Below are 16944 nucleotides of genomic sequence, written 5' to 3'. Positions count from 1 at the left end.
TAAGAGTGCCTGGACAGAGAGCCTGAATTTGTACATTTTACAAGTTTCTTCAGTGAGCCTTAGAGTCATCCATACCTCAACTGCTCTGGAGCAATGAGCCTCAAAGTGGGGCTCAAGCGAGACTGTCCACTGGGGAGGAAGATACTGAGAGCTTTTAAATATGTTGTTTTATATAGTGTAAGGGTTAGGAGTATAGGCTCTGGAATCAAACTACCTGCATTCAAATTCTGGCCTTGCCATCAACTAATTTTTGGTGACCTCAGCAAGTTAATTAACCTCTCTGTGCCTCAGTTTCCCCACCTTGTAATACTGGCACATAGCAATCAATCAGTGACTATTTACTGCTGTTGTCACTATTATCTAAAAAAAAAAAAAAAAGAAATTAAGATTTACCAGTATTTGACATACTGAGCAATAATTATACACATATAATTTATTAACATGTGGGGGGGGGACTTGATCAAAGTATTTGAAGACCACTATTTTAAACGATCAAGAGAATGAAATAGTTTTCTTAAAACAATTACTAAGGGAAAAAAATCTTTAGTAATCTTCACTGTGGAAAAGTAATGGTTTATAGTCTAGAAATTTGTAGAGATTCAATAAGGTGGAAAAAGCCTTGTCCCGATAGTCCTGGGTTCATTCACTCATTCCTTCTTCATTCACTTACCACATGCTTCTCAAGTCTCTTTGTGGACACGTACTGTGCGTGGTGCTCTGTCTCTAGAACCCGGACACAGTGAAGAAGGATCCTTTTAGTTTGAGCAGCAAATGCATTTCAGATCAAAATAGCTTCCAGGAGACTTTAAGTATATCCACTTATGAAGCTTACATAATTGATTATTTCGGGACGTTAGGACTGTGGTCCTGAGTGAGGTTGGAAGTGCTATCAGGAAACGCTTACTCCACTTGCTTCCTGTTGCCAGTGTTGGAGAATCACTGGGTACATCCGGAAAGGCATTTTGTACATTGCAAAGCGATAGGGACGCTTTTCCTCGGCAGCCTTGGTACACATATTCCCAACTCTGTTGACAGGCCCATGAAGCCTGTGGTCCGATGGAAATTGACTCAGCTCTGAGCACCGTGCAGACACTTAAGAATGAACTGCAGGATGCCAAGATGGCTGCTGTGGAAAGTCAACTGAAACCACTTCCAGGGGAAACGGTAAGGAAATTCTGGAGCCCACTGGGGGTGGGACTCTGCCTTATGGTACGATCATGGTGAGGCATTTTTAGAAGCTGGAGTTGGTGTGCTTGAATTTCTGACATTGTGAAGGCAAAGCCTTAAAATAGCCCCATATTTAAGCACTGGGTTGAGTAAAAGATGGCCCTGAAGGGGCCTCTGGTAATGGTTGTGTGGCTTGGGGTTTGGCTGAGGATGAACAAGTGTCTGTTAATGATCATTACTCTTTTCATAAACGAGACACATCCTAGTGTTTTAGTCCCATGTTGTGAACCCACAGCATTTTTTAAAAAGAATGTCCATTGCAGCTAGAGGAGCTAGATTTTAAAATTTAGGAGTTCTAGGGGCGCCTAGGCAGGTCAGTCAGTTAAGGGTCCTGACTCTTAGCTCAGCTCAGGTTATGATCTCCGGTTTTGTGAGTTGTGCCCCACATCAGGCTCTGTGCTGACAGCTTAGAGCCTGCTTGGGATTCTTTCCTCTGTCCCTCACCTGCTCACACTCATTTGCACTCTCTCAAAATAAATAAACATTTATAAAATAAATTTTAAAAAAGTAGGAGTTCTAGCATCTAGCTCCAGCTTATATCCTCTACTAGCTCTAGATAAGTCTTGGATCTCCTCTGTGTCTCAGATATTTTATCTATGAAATGGATGGCAATGATGTTATTAAGGTTGACACAGAAAATACTTTCAATAGTCATTTGAAAAAACATTTCCTTAGTGCAAGTCACCAGGATGGACAATGACAAAGAACTTGAATACAGTACAGTCACAACAGTCGATGGAATGATGGCAACAGAGATCTAATTTGATGATGTTATGGTACCTCCTGAGGCCTGTCAGGGCTTTCTTGGCTAAGATTTTACCAGGTCTTCTCGTTTGTACGTACCTCCTTTTCCACATCACTGAACATTGCTAATAAATACCACCATTTATTAAGTACCTCGTAAGCACTGTATACACACAAAATCAATCTGGTTGTAACCTTAATGAGCGAGTTCTCTTAATCCCATCTTACAGGTGAGAAACCAGAGGTGTGGAGGTAGGTTGTCACTATTCTGTGTGGTTATCTACCAGCTAGTGGTAGAACCAGGGTTTGAATGCAGACCTCTAGGACTCAAAAACCCATGCTTTTGATCGCTCATGTTGAGAGCTTCTACTCTTGACTCCTGCTGCTCTTTGGGTGAACTGAAAACTTGTGGAATCTTAGAAGGAGACTTAAAAAGCACCAAATTCACCATGCAACAATGCCTGGTACATACCAAGCCCTCAGAAAATATGTGTGAAATCAAGCTACTGCGAAGTAGTAAAGACGAGGAAACTCAGGCTCAGAGAAGTTAAGTCACCTAAGGTCGCCTAGCTAATGATGAAGTCAGGAGTGGCTGTAGGGCCAGCAGCTTTGTAATGTGGTCCGCATGACCCTTTACAAACTCTTGCTCCAGGGAGCCCAAGAGAGACTGACATGACAGGAATCCTGCCTTTTATGTAAATCAACTGGTCAGTTAGAATGCAACAAACACGATGTAATTTTTAAGAAAATTGTTTTCCCCAAAGGAATGTGTGTGCAGCATTATAACACATTGTTGGCTGCAATGGACCAGGCTCTTTTTTATTTGAAGGCACTGCCTCTCGGGAAGCATGTTGTGGAATTAAAAACTACACATGCTCTCTGATGCCTTTCTGCACTCTTGCGGTGTGCCTGGAGGTTCTGTTCCAAAATGCTGTCCTCGTCTAGTAATCAAATAATTATCCATACCCTGGACCTTCAGTAACTTTGTTCTCTGAATTATTTATTCATTTTACAAAGCAACATGATGTGCCATTCACGGGAAGCAAGCACTTCGCCCATTTTCATAATCTCATTTACCACGGCAAACCTCTCTTTCTATTGCATTTCCTTCTGGTTAGAACTCCTCAAAGTATAAAGATTGAAATTAACAATGTTAATGGTCCCACACACCAGGAAGGTGGTACCCCTGGATGACTGCCCACTTCCTGCCAAGGCATAATTAATTCTCGCTAAGGATTTGTTGCAGACTTTCTAAATTAGCTTCTAAAGGCATAATGCTAATAGCTACCATTTGTTGAGTACCTACATTGATTCTGAGAACTTTCTGAGCTTAGGCATTAGGATCTCCTTAGGAAACCAAGGCATGGCGAGGTTCAGTAACCTGCCCAATCTCTCACAGTTAGCATGTGGGGGAAGGAAGTAGAGGGCAGGAGCATGAACCCAAATTTGTTCTGAAACATGGGCTTTTTCCCCTCTTTGACCCTACTCAGCATTACTGGTAGGGGGGAAAAAGCCAAGGCCCACGTTTGATGTGCATTGTTTTTATGCTAAGACTTCAGTGTATGTTTCTTTTCTTCTAAGCTGTCTTCCCCTTTGGATATTCTTATAGCTGGAAAAATGTGCTCAAGACCTGGGAAGTACATCCAAGGCAGTGGGCTCCTCCATGGCTCAGCTCCTAACCTGTGCTGCGCAAGGCAATGAGCACTACACAGGTGAGACTCACTCCTTTTGTGATTCCCTGTGGCCAGGTGCAGGCTCCTGGGTGTGGGCTGAGGGGTTCGGCAGCTGATGTTCATGGACTTGACCATGAACCTGACTTTGTTTTTCAACAGCGATTTACAGATTTATCAAGCACTTTCCATTTGCTTGTTACTAGGCTTCATACTGTTAATAGGCTTCATATAAGACGAATCCAATATGATCACTCCAAACTATTTGTGGATCACCCCTACTAGCCTATAAGCAAACAGTAATTATAAACTTCTGGAACTATCTATGTGGGACTCTTGAAATCCCAGTAAAGGAATAAAAAAAAAAGAGGAAAAGAAGATGACAATAAGATTTCAGTGAAATTTTCAAACATGGAAGGAGGCAGATGAGTGGTAGCAGACAGAGCCAGTGAACTAAAGGCCTCCCAGGATAGGGCAGCCAACAAGAAACAAGCTGATTTGTACTGCAAAACCCTGCGAAGGTTTGATTATTGGAGACACCAGTTACCCCCAAAGGCAGGAGACACCCTTAAACAGGAGTCTGTATAAGAAACAGATTGTGTAATTATCAGCTCTAGGAAAAACACCAGGATATAAGGAAACATCTCCCTAGTAGGAAGAAGACCTAGTAGGAAGTCTATAGCTACCTCAAATGGAAACATCAAGAAGTTTCATTATAAGCCCATTATTGGAAAGAGGAAATGTGTCAGAAGAAAGCTCAAAGAGCTGAAGTGGTTCTAGGAGAGGAATGGGGAACTCTGGGATGGGGAGGAGTAGTTATAAATAGTTGGTTTTGTTACACGGTAGTACTGCTTGCCTTTGGAACACACACACACACACACACACACACACACACACACTGTTAGTGAAGTATAACATACATCTAGAAGAGAGCGTTAAGTCCTAAATATAGACCTTCATGAGTTATCACAAATGGAACGCACCCAAAACATCACCACCATGATCAAGTAATGGGACATTTTCAACACCCACATGTGCCCTCTGCTCCCTGCCCCTCATTACATTCCCTCCTGTCTCCCAGAGGTAAACACCCATGACTTGTAACAGCAGTAGTTGATTTGCTTATTTGTAACTATGAAGGAAATCATGCAGATGTGTCCTTGTGTCTTCACTGTCTTTTCAGGCATTACGTGGTGAGATTCATGTGATGTAGGCAGCAGTTCTTACATTTCCGTTGCTTCCTGTAGTATTTTATTGTATGACCATATCTATTTGAGACTTGATCCCTTTGATGGGTAAAGCCATGGACAGTTCTAGGACATGCTGTTTAGTGGGCATAAATAAGCATTTTCTTAATAGATACCTAGAAATGGAATTGCTGAGTGCCAGGCTGTGCTTGGCTCTAGCTCCCTTCCTTCAAAGCGGTGGTGTATGACAGTTCCAGCTGTTCACATCCTTGTCTCCACTTTCTGTTGTCAGCCATTGTCATTCTGCTGAGTGGGTGTAGTGTCCTATTATGGTTCTGATTTTTATTTCCCTGAAAAGCAGTGCATTTGAGGATTTTTTCATATACTAGTTGCCATCTGGATATCTTGTGAAGTGCCTGTTCATGTCTTTTGCTCTTTTAAAAAAAAAAAAAACTTTGAGGGGCACCTTGGTGGCTGAGTCTGTTAAGCATCCGACATTGGCTCAGGTCACGATCTCATGGTTCCTGAGCTCCAGCCCCACGTCAGACTCTGTGCTGACAGTTCAGAGACTGGAGCCTGCTTCAGATTCTGTGTCTCCCTCTCTCTCTCTCCCCTCCCTGGCTCATTTTCTCTCCCTCTCCCTCCCTCCCTTTCTCTCTCTCTCTCTCTCTCTCTCAAAAATAACTCAAACTTTCATTTTTAACATTTGTTTATCTTTGTATTTGTTGTAGGAAGTCCTTTTCATTTCCATGTATCTTTTATCTTGGAGCTTACCTTTCGCTCTCAAAGTTGTTCCTTGGTGAATAGATTTTTTTACAATTTTAATGTAGTTCAATTTACAGCTCTTTCCCTTAAGGTTAGTCACTGTGTCCTTTGCAAAAATTTTACCTCCAGAATCATTAAGTACTCTTTTCTGTCGCTGTCTAGAAGCTTTGTTGTTTTACTTTCTATACTTAGAAGTACAATCCATCTAAAATTGAGTTTTGTATGTGAGCAAACACAACAAGTGGTGTATCCCACACCACTTGTTGAAGCAACCATCATATCCCCAGAAGTCTTCAGTTTTCTCTGTCATTAGTTAAGGGAACTTTTATGAGAATCAGTTTCTGATCTTTAGATTCTTTTCCAATGACTTAATTGCCTCTCCCTACCTTAGCACCACACTTTGCTAATTACTGCGGTTTTATACTAAGTATTAATATCTGATTATATAAGTCCTCTGACTTTAAGTGCTGACTATTCTTACCCCTTGGCCTTTCCAAACAAATTCTACCATCAGCCTGTCAGTTTCCACTCCCCAAAAAGACCTGCTTATTTTTTCCTTTTTCTAAATTGGAGTTACATTGAATCAATTTGGGGATAAGGAACCTTTTTATATTAGGTTTCTAATCTGTGAATATGTCTTGTCCTTGCACTTAGATTTTCTTTTTAATACTGTTTTATAGCTCTATGTATATAGTTTTGTGCGTTTGTTTTCATTAGGGTGTGCATGATCTGTTTTGTCCCATTGTCAACTTTGCTATATGCTTTTGTTTAACTGGTATGTTATAAGCATCATGTATGTGTTGTTTTGCAGAGAGAGGGGTTGTTGATGCAACAATCTTTTTTTTTTTTCAGCTGGACTATTTGTTCCATTTACCTATAATGTAATGACTGATGTATTGGGATTTTAATCTAGCCTTTTACTATTTGTTTTCTGAATGTCTTACCTGTTCTGGATTCCTTTCTTGCCTTTCTTCACATTCATATGTATCTGTTACATTCTTTCTGCCCTTGACGAGCTTGTTAGTTGTATATTCATTGACTATCCTATGATTTTCAAAGTCTAACATGAGTTAGTATGTTCACCTCTTCCTGGACAGTACAAGAATCTTGGAACACTTGAACTCCCTTCACCTTTCTTCCCTCTCATTCATTATTGTCATTTTTGTGTGTTTTAATTACACAGACATATCAGTCTCTCAATACAGTCTCCATATTGTTTCATTTGGTCAGTATCCATTTAGAGTCACCTCCATATTTACCCCTTCCATTGCTCTTTGCTCCTTCCTGCTTCTCCCATGTGCCTCCACTTGGGATTATTTCCTTTCTGCCTGAAGAAGTCCCTTCATTTGCCTTAGTACGAGTCAACTGGTAACAAATTCTGTCCATTTTTGTCTGCATCCACCTTTGTTGTGCCTTTATTTTTGGTGGGTAATTTCATTTATAAAATTTTAAGTTGGCAGTTATTTTATGCCAGCCCTTTGAAGATGTTATTCCATTGTCGTCTGGCTTTCTTGATTTCTGTTGTGAAGTCAGCTGTCAGTGTCCTTTTGTAAAGGTAATATGGTTTTCTTTTGCTCCTCTACTAGCTTTTTGAATGAAAGAAGTTTTATTGTGTGTTTATCCTGCCTTGGGTTTTAGTACTGTTTGAGAATGGGATTTGTTATCTTACATCAGTTTTGGAAATCTCTCAAGCACTGTATTTTCACATAGTGATTCTGCCCCATTTTTTCTGTCTTCTCTGAAGATTCCAGTTACTGTCTCTATGGGGCATTTCCACTGTTTAGCCTACCTCTTCTTCTTTCCCATGTTTGCTGTGATTGTTCTTCCCCATGTGTTTTTCTCAGCATTCTCCTTTGATGAGTCTGCAGCTCACTGTTCCTCTCCTTAGCTGTGTCTACTCTGCTTTTAGCCTCTTCTGAGTTTTTAATTTGAAATGTCCTATTTTTCAGTTTGATAAAAGCCTCTTGATAGTTTTCTTGCACTTTCCAAACTTTGGATGCTGAAATTTTCTGTCTTGCCATCTAATTTCTTCAACATAGTTATCACAAGTTATTGAAAGTCCTGGTCCAGTAATTCCAATATCTGGATCACCTGTGGGCCTGTATTCATTGTCATTTTTCTCCGTTTTCAGCCGTTGGTCTTACCTCCTGCTGTTGCTGATATTTTTTAATCTCATGCTAGACATGGGTACTTTAAATTGAAGAGATGGTCTGAGGCTCTGAATTGTGTTTTTTTCCCTACAGAGGATTATTCTTTGTTTCTGGCATGTAGTGAACATCTAAGCAGATCACTGTAATATGGGCAGGGACGGAGCTGATTGGAAACTGTGTGGTCTATTTCCAGTTTGTTTTGTATGGGATAGCCCTTTGTGCATCCCATCAAAGCATCTGTGATGTTTACCAAGGACATTGCCTTTCATGGGCTCACAACTGTCCTTTTTAATTCTCCCAGCCCCGTGAGATTGCAGGAAGTTTTGCTCAGCTCCTGGGCAACAGTTTACAAATTAAGGAATGCCTTGAAGGGAAAAGTGGCACTGTACCTCCCTCTCTGTGCTTTTTTTCTCTTTAAAATCTTGTCCCTCTTGGGATGCCTGGGTGGCTCAGGCAGTTAAGCACTAGACTCTTGATTTCAGCTCAGGTCATGATCTGAAGGTTCGTGAGTTTGAGCCCCACATCAGGCTCCACACTGACAGTGCAAAGCCTGCTTGGGATTCTCTCTCTCCCTCTCTCTCTCTGCCCCTCCCCCATTCTCATTCTCTCTCTTTCTCTCTCTCTCTCTCAAAATAATCTTTTAAAAAATGAAATTAAAATAAAATAAAATCTTATTCCTCTTAGTGCCTTGGTCTCTCTCCACTGCCATCAAATAGATGTTTTGTATGATTTTTCCAATGAGGGGGAACTTAACTGCAATAAGTTATTCTGCCATTATGATAACCAAGGTCCTCTTTGATTTTTTTTTAAAACTCTGTATTTATTACTTTAAAGACAGAGCACAATAGGAGTGCAAAAAGAGTTCTCCATAGTATAATACAGTACCTGCAATAATAAGAATTTTGTCCTAATGGGAGAGTAAGAGAAGCTGTCAAAGAGAACTGGCCACCTGATCAGGGTTTTAAGGATTGCTTAGCATTCATTTAGTGTTCAAGGAGAAGGAAAAGGAGAAGGAAAAGTATTTATAAATTCTTACAAGGCATAGGGTACATGGGAGATGCAAGCTTCAAGAAATTCTACACCTTTCTGGAATCTTGCCAAGCTTGGTACAGCTGATGAAATGCCTCTTTAATGGAGGGAAGACTCCTTTATAGGTTCCATCATTTGATACTGATAACATCTAGGATGACAGACTGTCTAGTCTGTGTGTGAAAATAGCCTGGAAGTAGCACCATTTAGTTTTGGCAGGCGCTGAATGGGTGGTTGGGGGGATGGGAACAGTGTGTATCAAGTCCCAAAGGGAAGAGAAAAGACTGACCAAGTGACCTTGAGGAGGGTTCAGGCAAAAGGCAAGCAGGAGAGGAGTAAAAACTTAAGGATGGAAAGGGAGACTGGGTTAGCTCCTAAAGAGCCTCGTAAGCCACCTTAAATAATTTAAAACTTAAGAGCATGTGAAGACAGTGAAGAGTTTAGATTGCCTTTTAAATAGATTGCCCTTCCTCTCCTATGCAGATAAAGTGAGGGAAACAAAGTTGGAGGCAGGAAGACGAGGGTGAATGCTGCTGCATTCATCCACCTGAGAGATGGGGGTGGCCTGCAGAAGAAATGAACAGATGAATTAAAGAAAAAGAGACCTGACAGCTGTTGGTTGACTGGTCAGAGACTGGCAGGGATGGAAGTAAGGAAAACAACATGGACACTCAAGTGTTTGGCCTGAGAGCTGAATGAAGCACAGGGCCATGGGCAGGCATGGTGGGCTGGAGTTCAGGGATTCCAGATTCAACTATAGATGTATTCAGTTTGAAGCATCTCCAGGTCAAGGTGCCCATTAGGCAGCTAGATATTTGCCTTTGAAACTCAGTAGAGAAGTTTCAACTGGAGATGATGTTTCTTAACTGTTGAATACAATGATAACAATTGAAACTGAAGAAGTATGAACAAGTTTGCCGAGAGGGAGTGGTAGAGCAAGAAAAATTATCACAGGTAACTCTGGATAACGCAAATATTTAACAAGAAGAAGGCTAAGCAGCAAAGGAGATGTTTGAAAGAAGTGAGAATGTGCAGCCTTGGAAAGAGCAAGAAAACCTGGAGAAAGGGAGGTGTCTAGAGCCAGAGAGGTAGTTGCTACCCAGAAAGTTGCCTGAGAGAGAGGCTTAGGGGAAGCATCCATTGGCTCTGGGAAAAACAGGGTCACTCTTCTTGTTGGAGGCAAGTCCTCGTAAGTTCGAAAATGGCTGGTAAGGAAGGAGAGAGAACGTACGGGTGGACAGCGTCTCCCTGGGTCTCAGCCGCTGCTGGGCTAGATTCTAACACAGATGTGTTATTGTTGGGCTGGTATCCAAATGTATCCAAACCACATTTCTGCTTGGCTGAATATGATGGCATATAGACCTCTTTTCAGATCCCGTATGACAGATTAAAAACCTGTGGCATACCAGGTTTTTACCCTGTAAGTTTGCTATGTCATCTACTGCTGTCTACACACAACCTACGTGAATTCTGATCAGCGGTGGCTGCCATTACAGAGAATTTCACTGCATCACTGATCACTGAGGAATCTTCTTAATGCTTGTTCCTGAACGTAACTTGAGATCCAGATAGCAAGAATACCGTAAAAACAATTTGTGTCTTCAAAGCGTTGTGGTCGTTGAGACTGCAGTCTGCTTTTGTGTTGTCCACTGGCAATTCTGGCTGTGTAATGTACCCTGGACTATATGAACATTTTTGTTCGGAGGGTGGTATTTGCCTGCAGACCTGACCCTGATGAATGTCATCATTACCATCGAGAATGTTGCTGTGAACTAAGCCGTACGTAGCCATAGATGTTCATCGGGCTCCTGGCCTCTTGTTCCATTCCTTTGATGGTGTAGCTTCCTCTTCCTTGGAAACCTGATTCCTCCTAAGAGGATTCCTGAGGTGCCTTGAGATTTCATAGTGATTCCTCAGCAGAAAACACATGGGATAGACTAGCCTAAGCTCTTGGCATTCAGCTCCTCTGGTTTCTGCCTTTAAAAAAAAAAATGTCTGGGTCTGTAAAAGGTTTTTCAGTAAATGATTTTTGCATAAATGTGACTTTTCTAATTGTACGTGATAAATGTTTCATTCTCTCAAAGTCGTATACAGCTCAAATAGAAATGGACTCAGGAGACTATATAATAAATGGGAAGACAAGGGGAGATGTCGAGAAATCACAGCCTGGAATTTTCAACAGAGCAGTGATCTCAGCCTCCTAAAACTGGTGGGAAACCGAGGCCCTGAGGGAAAAGGCAGCAGTCTAGGCCACACAGCTAATCAGCTGCAGAGCCAGAGGTGGATGAGGCCTTAACCACATCTGGTGCCTTTGTGAGCAAGGGCATCCTTCAACCCTGTGCCAGAAGCTTAAACATAAAAAGGAATTGACTGTTCCACTCCGCTTGTTTCTCTCCTTCACGTTCGCTTTATTTATCTTTGTGTTTTCTCTTCTGGGCTTCCCCTTTGCCATAAAAAAAAAAAAAAAAAACACTTTGTTTAAAATTCTTTCATACCACACGTTGCATTCAGAAGTGCCGGGTGATAAACGGTGGATTGGCAGCTTTGTAATTTGCCCTGATTAGATTGTAGAGTTATGTCCCAGCTGTGTGACTTACTAAATATTTACAGATTCGCAAGTCTGCCGTGCTGCAAAGTTGCCTTGTTTTATGGATGCAGGGCCTCGCACATTACTGTATTATGGCGCCTCATCCTCCATAAGGAGACGACCACCTGCTGCTTCTGCTGATGCAGCAGAAGCCACGGCTGGTAAAGGCCCCCTTCAGAGGCGCCCAGAGACCATCCCGCTGAAGCTTTAGACAATCGTCACCTCGAAGCTGAGTGCAAGAGAAATTGGTGTGTGTCAGTTTCACACAGATGGTGTATGTTCCAGCAAGAATCCCTCCTAGTTCTCTACCCCAAAGAGCACTGTGCAGAGAGTCTGACCCAGAAGCTTAAGAATCCTCAGATCTAGCCCCGGCACTGCCTCTGAAAGTGTGTCACAGACAAGATACCCCTCAGTGCTAGACCTCCTCTATGAAGGAGTTGGGTGAGATCTGCTTTAAGGTGGGTTCTTCTGCATTTCTCAGGGTGTCCAGATTCTCTTGTTACATGCTCTGGCACCTTAGCCTTCATCTTCTGCTCGGCTATGCCAGGCCCTCAGTGCCACGTAGGAACGTTCGTGTCCATTTTATGGCAGATGGTACTATAATTTTTAACAACTAGTTTATATTCATAGTTGATCTGCACATCCCATCATCCTTAGAAGCGAGTTTAAAGATGAACAGGCAGGGGTGCCTGAGTGGTTCAGTCAGTTAAACGTCCAACTTTGGCTCAGGTTATGATCTCACAGCTTATAAGCTCGAGACCCTCATCAAGCTCTGTGCTGATAGCTTAAAGCTCAGAGCCTGGAGCCTGCTTCGAACTCTGTGTCTCCTTCTCTCTTTTCCCCTTCCCTGCTCACTCTCTGTGTCTCTCTCTGTCTCTGTCTCTCGTTATTTAAATAAATAAACATTTAAAAAATATTAATGAAAAATAAAAATTAGTAAAAAATAAATAAAGACGAACAGGCACTTCCCAAAGGAAGATATACAGATGGCCACTAAGTGTATGAAAAAATACTCAACATCATTACTTCTTAGGGATATAAAAGTTAAACCGCAGTGAGCTACGATCATAGGCCCACCAGAATGGCTAAAATAGAAAATCTGACAATAGCAAGTTTTGCCTAGGATGTAGGGCAACTGGAACTCTTATACATTGCTGGTGGAGTGCGTCATAGTAAAACCATTCTGAAAAGGTTTTGTGGTGTCCTCTAAAGCTAAACTTCCTCTAAGACACAGTAATTCCGCTCCAAGGTTATATCCAAGAGAAATGATTCCCTATGTCCACTTACATACATGAAAGAAATGCAGGAAAGTTACAAGAACTTTCTTGGTAGCTTAATTCATAGTATCCCTAAACACCAGTCCAAATGTCCACCCACAGAAGAGAGGATAAACAAATGGTGAATTGGTACAATGAAATACTACATATCAAGTCAGAGGAATGAATATAACGACATGGATGAAACTCCTAGCATTCTGGCAGAGAAATAAACCAGACACAGCATACTGGTGGTTCCATCAACAGGGGATTGAAGAACAGATAAAACTAGCCTAACTAGAAGAGTGATCATTTCTAGTGTGAGAGGTTATTGACCGAGGAAGGGGACAGGTGATGGAAATGCTCTGTCTCCATCTGCATTGTGGCTACGTAGCTGTAAACATACGTAAAAATTCACTGAGCTGCACATGTGGAGTGCTCGCTTGATTGTATCTAAGTCATGCCCTGATAAAAAAACAACTGGGAAGAAAAGTGTGTCTGAGTGGTCCATCTGTGTACTTGATCCCATGCACTTGGCATTACAGGTCCGTGGACACGCACAGCAGAGTGTGTGACGGGAACCAGAGAAAAATCGTTGTTAGCCTGCCACTTGTTACAACATGTCTCTTGGATTGGCTCAGAGCCGGTGGTATGGGCTGCTCCTTCGAGAAGCATAGCAATTCACATTTCATAAAAAGTGACTTGGAGCCCACCTGGACCACACACTGTCAGAGGGTCTTCTCCTTTCTAGGAAGCTGTGGTCTAGAGGCTGACTTTCAAATAAAGTATGGCTTTTAGATGGAGTCTAACAGAAAGTCTGGTGGCATTTGATCCCTAGGGGTGGCTGCAAGAGAGACAGCCCAAGCTCTGAAAACGCTGGCCCAGGCTGCCCGTGGAGTGGCCGCATCCACCAGCGACCCCGCAGCTACGCATGCCATGCTAGATTCAGCCCGCGACGTGATGGAGGGCTCAGCCATGCTCATCCAGGAAGCCAAGCAGGCCCTGATTGCACCTGGGGATGCTGAGAGTCAGCAGAGACTAGCCCAGGTGAGGCCCCGGAATTGGCAATTGCGGTCATCGCTAAGGTGGTCACTCTTTTCCGGGTGTGAACATTGCTCAACGATGGGTGTTTTCAAGACCTTCCCAAGTAGTATAACCATGCTGGCCTTATGCGATACCCACTTTTTAACTTTGGTCTGGTAGCCCCCGTCATATGAGATCTGCTCGACTGAGTTAACAGAGAGCATGGGGGCCTTTATTGAAATCTGTCCTTGGAACTTCAGGAGCCAGGACGCTCGGCTTGTTTGCTTGGGGCCCAGGTGTGCTTAAATACATTCCTCTTCCTAGTCCGGGAGGTGAGGTAGGTCCACTTAGTGGGTCCGCTCAAAGTTTTATACTCCCTTTATTGCCTCTTCGGATGAGTCTTTGCCTACCTAATGAAACCTGTGGGCTAGAGACCCATCTAGGCAAAGTTCTAGACAGGAAACTGGGAAGATGGTTTAGGTTAAAAGACACGACACAGCCCACTTCCAAAAACCTTACCCTTTGCCTAAGGATACAGAACAGTACATACAGCAAGTCCTTGGACATCCTAAAGAGGCAGCATGAGGGCGGCTCCAAGTTCAAGTCTGAAGTGCTCAGAGCATCCCGCCTGCCCTTGAGCAGGGTGAGGTGTGGGGGTGATGGCACCTGTGTGTCACAGAGAGAAATCAGCCACAGGCCTGCCTGCGACCCAAAGAATTCAAGGCCTCCTTCCACTTTGGTGGCCTCCACAGGGCTCTCAGGAAGGGGGCTCTTTGTGTTTCTTTTGGTAGTGGATATCTTTGTGGTAGAACCTGATGTAATATTAGAGAGTTCTGTGTTTGAGTCATTGTGTTTGGTGATGGGGTGCGCACGAGATGGACTATATCAACGTGTCAGACCCTTTGCCAGGACAGGATGTTAACCCCAGTGAGAGGCCTAGAAGAGGTGATTTAATGGTAAACAGTGTCAGCTGGATGCTGGCAGATAATTTCCCGATCCTTTTCAGCTCTGCGCACTGTTACTGCTGGTTCCCAGCACATCTGCACAAGTGTTTGCACTGAAACTACTCTCTTACAGACCTTTTCTCCCTCCGTGTATTCAGGTGGCCAAAGCCGTCTCACACTCCTTGAATAACTGCGTGAATTGTCTCCCTGGCCAGAAGGATGTGGATGTGGCCTTGAAGAGCATTGGCGAGTCCAGCAAGAAGCTGCTTGTGGACTCGGTGAGAGGTTTTTGCATTGAGAAGGGGCACCTGGGGGACTGGGCTCGCCGTAGGTGTGAGAGGAGTCTTCTCCTTTCCATGGGGTCTCAGAGCAGCTAACCTCCATTTTAGGAGTCCTGTTTTTCCTCTCAATTTGCCTTTCCTTGTTTTGCTTTTCCATGAGGAAAGTTCCCAGGCGGAGCTTTTCAAGTTGACTTTTGCTTTGAGTCCTTGTTGCTGTTTGCTCTTGTATCCTCCCGGTGAAAACAGGAAAGGTGGGTATGTGATCATCTGACTTGTTATCAGGACATCACAGGCAGTCACAGGCAGGTGGTGGAGGGACATGTGTGTCCAGAACTCACTGAGAGAGCAAGTTGTCTAAGGAACTGCATCTTGGAGCCTGTTTGCTGTTTTGGGCACCCCTTTCAGTGGGGGCCTTTGGTTCATCCATCCCTTCTCTGCCTGGTACCTGGCACATACCAGCTATGCAAGCCACGTATGCAATGTGACTAATAGAGCCTAGCCCTAACCTCTCTGGAACTTAGGGCAATTCCGCCAGTGATGCTTCTGGTCCACGTAAAAGCTGTGTTAGCAAAGGTTACTAATTGGTGGCTATTAGTTTGGAAGAATAGGATTTGAGGTTTAATACAGCATCTGCTTTTGTGTTCTAGAAAGCTAAAGCTTTGAGAGGCTCCATCCGAAATAGAGTGATGGTTCCGAGCATGGATCCTGGAGTCCGATTGCCCACGTGTCAGTCCTGGCTGTGCTACTCAGGAGACCACAGCCCCTGAGGATAGACCATATTCGAATCCACTGTGTCTAGCATTGACTAGGTGTTCAAGTAAATTTCAGTGAATGAAATAACGTTGGTATGTTACAGGTCATACTTCACATAGGTGGGCTCAGACCAGAGCCTTTTCGTTTAGGTGACTCAGAAATGCATCCCTGGAGGGCCCTCCTTCCCTCCATGGCGCCTTCCTTATTTCCACCACACAAAGTAAAACTTCTTATGGAGCATGCCTTTGTTCCCCCTGCAGTTACCTCCAAGCACGAAGCCTTTCCAGGAGGCCCAGAGTGAACTGAACCAAGCTGCGGCTGATCTGAACCAGTCTGCTGGGGAAGTGGTCCATGCCACCCGGGGCCAGAGCGGAGAGCTGGCCGCAGCCTCTGGGAAGTTCAGTGATGATTTCGATGAATTCCTGGATGCTGGCATTGAGATGGCAGGCCAGGCTCAGGTGAGTGTGGCGGTGGCAGACTGGGGTTGACCCTTGCCTATCCTCTGATGGACTGTTCACCTTTGAGGGCCCGCTGGACAAACAGGAATAGGGAACCTGTCAGCAGACCACACCGATGCGTTCTCTCTGCTGCTTAGGAAACTCTGTGACCTCACAGGCCTGGCATTCCTAAAGATGCTATTAGCTTATGTGTGAAATGCTTCTTAGAGATGACGGATAACTTTTCCCACGATCACGCAGCAGCGTTCATGGTTTATTTCTGCTTTTTGCAGGGAGGGCAGCTCTGTGTCCTGTGCTTCATAGGTCGTATAATATGGTGAGAAATCTTGTGTTTAAGGTTCACTGGGCCCATTTGAGGAGATTGTGTCTGATGCTAAGTGTCGAATGATTAAAAATTATCTCCTTGAGATGAACAGATAAAACCCTTGTTCAGAACAAGGGGACATGACTGGTCTGGTGTCAGCTTGCAAAGCTGTTTTTTCTTGAGCTCCTGTGAACTGCCTAGAGGAGACACCCAGGGGTGTTGCTTGCTGTGTTATCTACAAATGGTTATTTCTCGGGTGGTAAGTAAGCCAGGTGAGAAATGAGACTTCTCTCAAGTCAGGAACTTCTAGGCTGCGGTCAGCTCTGAATATCTAGACAGTGGCAGTCGTTTGTGCCAGGCCGAGATGTACGAGCTGCTCGACAACTCCAGCATTGTTGAGCGGGATGCTGGAATCCTGGCCTGGTCTGTGCGCTGGTGTGCATGTGCTCTCTCTCCCTCTCTCTCCCTCTCTCTCCTTCCCTCCCCCGCTTTTAATGCCTGCCCTTGTCAGACAGCACAGCTCTCTGCTGACCCAGTTGGGGCTGGATTTCTGTCCTGTTGCGTGC

The 16944-nt window shown here is 43.7% G+C and overlaps 1 protein-coding gene across 10 annotated transcripts in view; it reads left to right on the top strand.

The window, feature by feature from the left end:
• TLN2 (talin 2) overlaps window positions 1-16944 on the top strand; it is a 433652-nt gene that overhangs the window by 305805 nt on the left and 110903 nt on the right. For all 10 annotated transcript variants that reach the window (XM_027067412.2, XM_027067414.2, XM_027067413.2 and 7 more), the window contains 5 exons: window positions 1036-1164; window positions 3581-3683; window positions 13454-13662; window positions 14741-14860; window positions 15877-16074. In XM_027067412.2, the coding sequence (XP_026923213.1) occupies window positions 1036-1164; window positions 3581-3683; window positions 13454-13662; window positions 14741-14860; window positions 15877-16074 (759 nt within the window). The remainder of the gene's footprint in view (window positions 1-1035; window positions 1165-3580; window positions 3684-13453; window positions 13663-14740; window positions 14861-15876; window positions 16075-16944) is intronic.

The sequence above is a fragment of the Acinonyx jubatus genome, chromosome B3 (assembly GCF_027475565.1).
Source record: "Acinonyx jubatus isolate Ajub_Pintada_27869175 chromosome B3, VMU_Ajub_asm_v1.0, whole genome shotgun sequence".
NCBI lineage: Eukaryota > Metazoa > Chordata > Mammalia > Carnivora > Felidae > Acinonyx > Acinonyx jubatus.
This window is presented reverse-complemented; position numbering and strand designations above follow the sequence as displayed.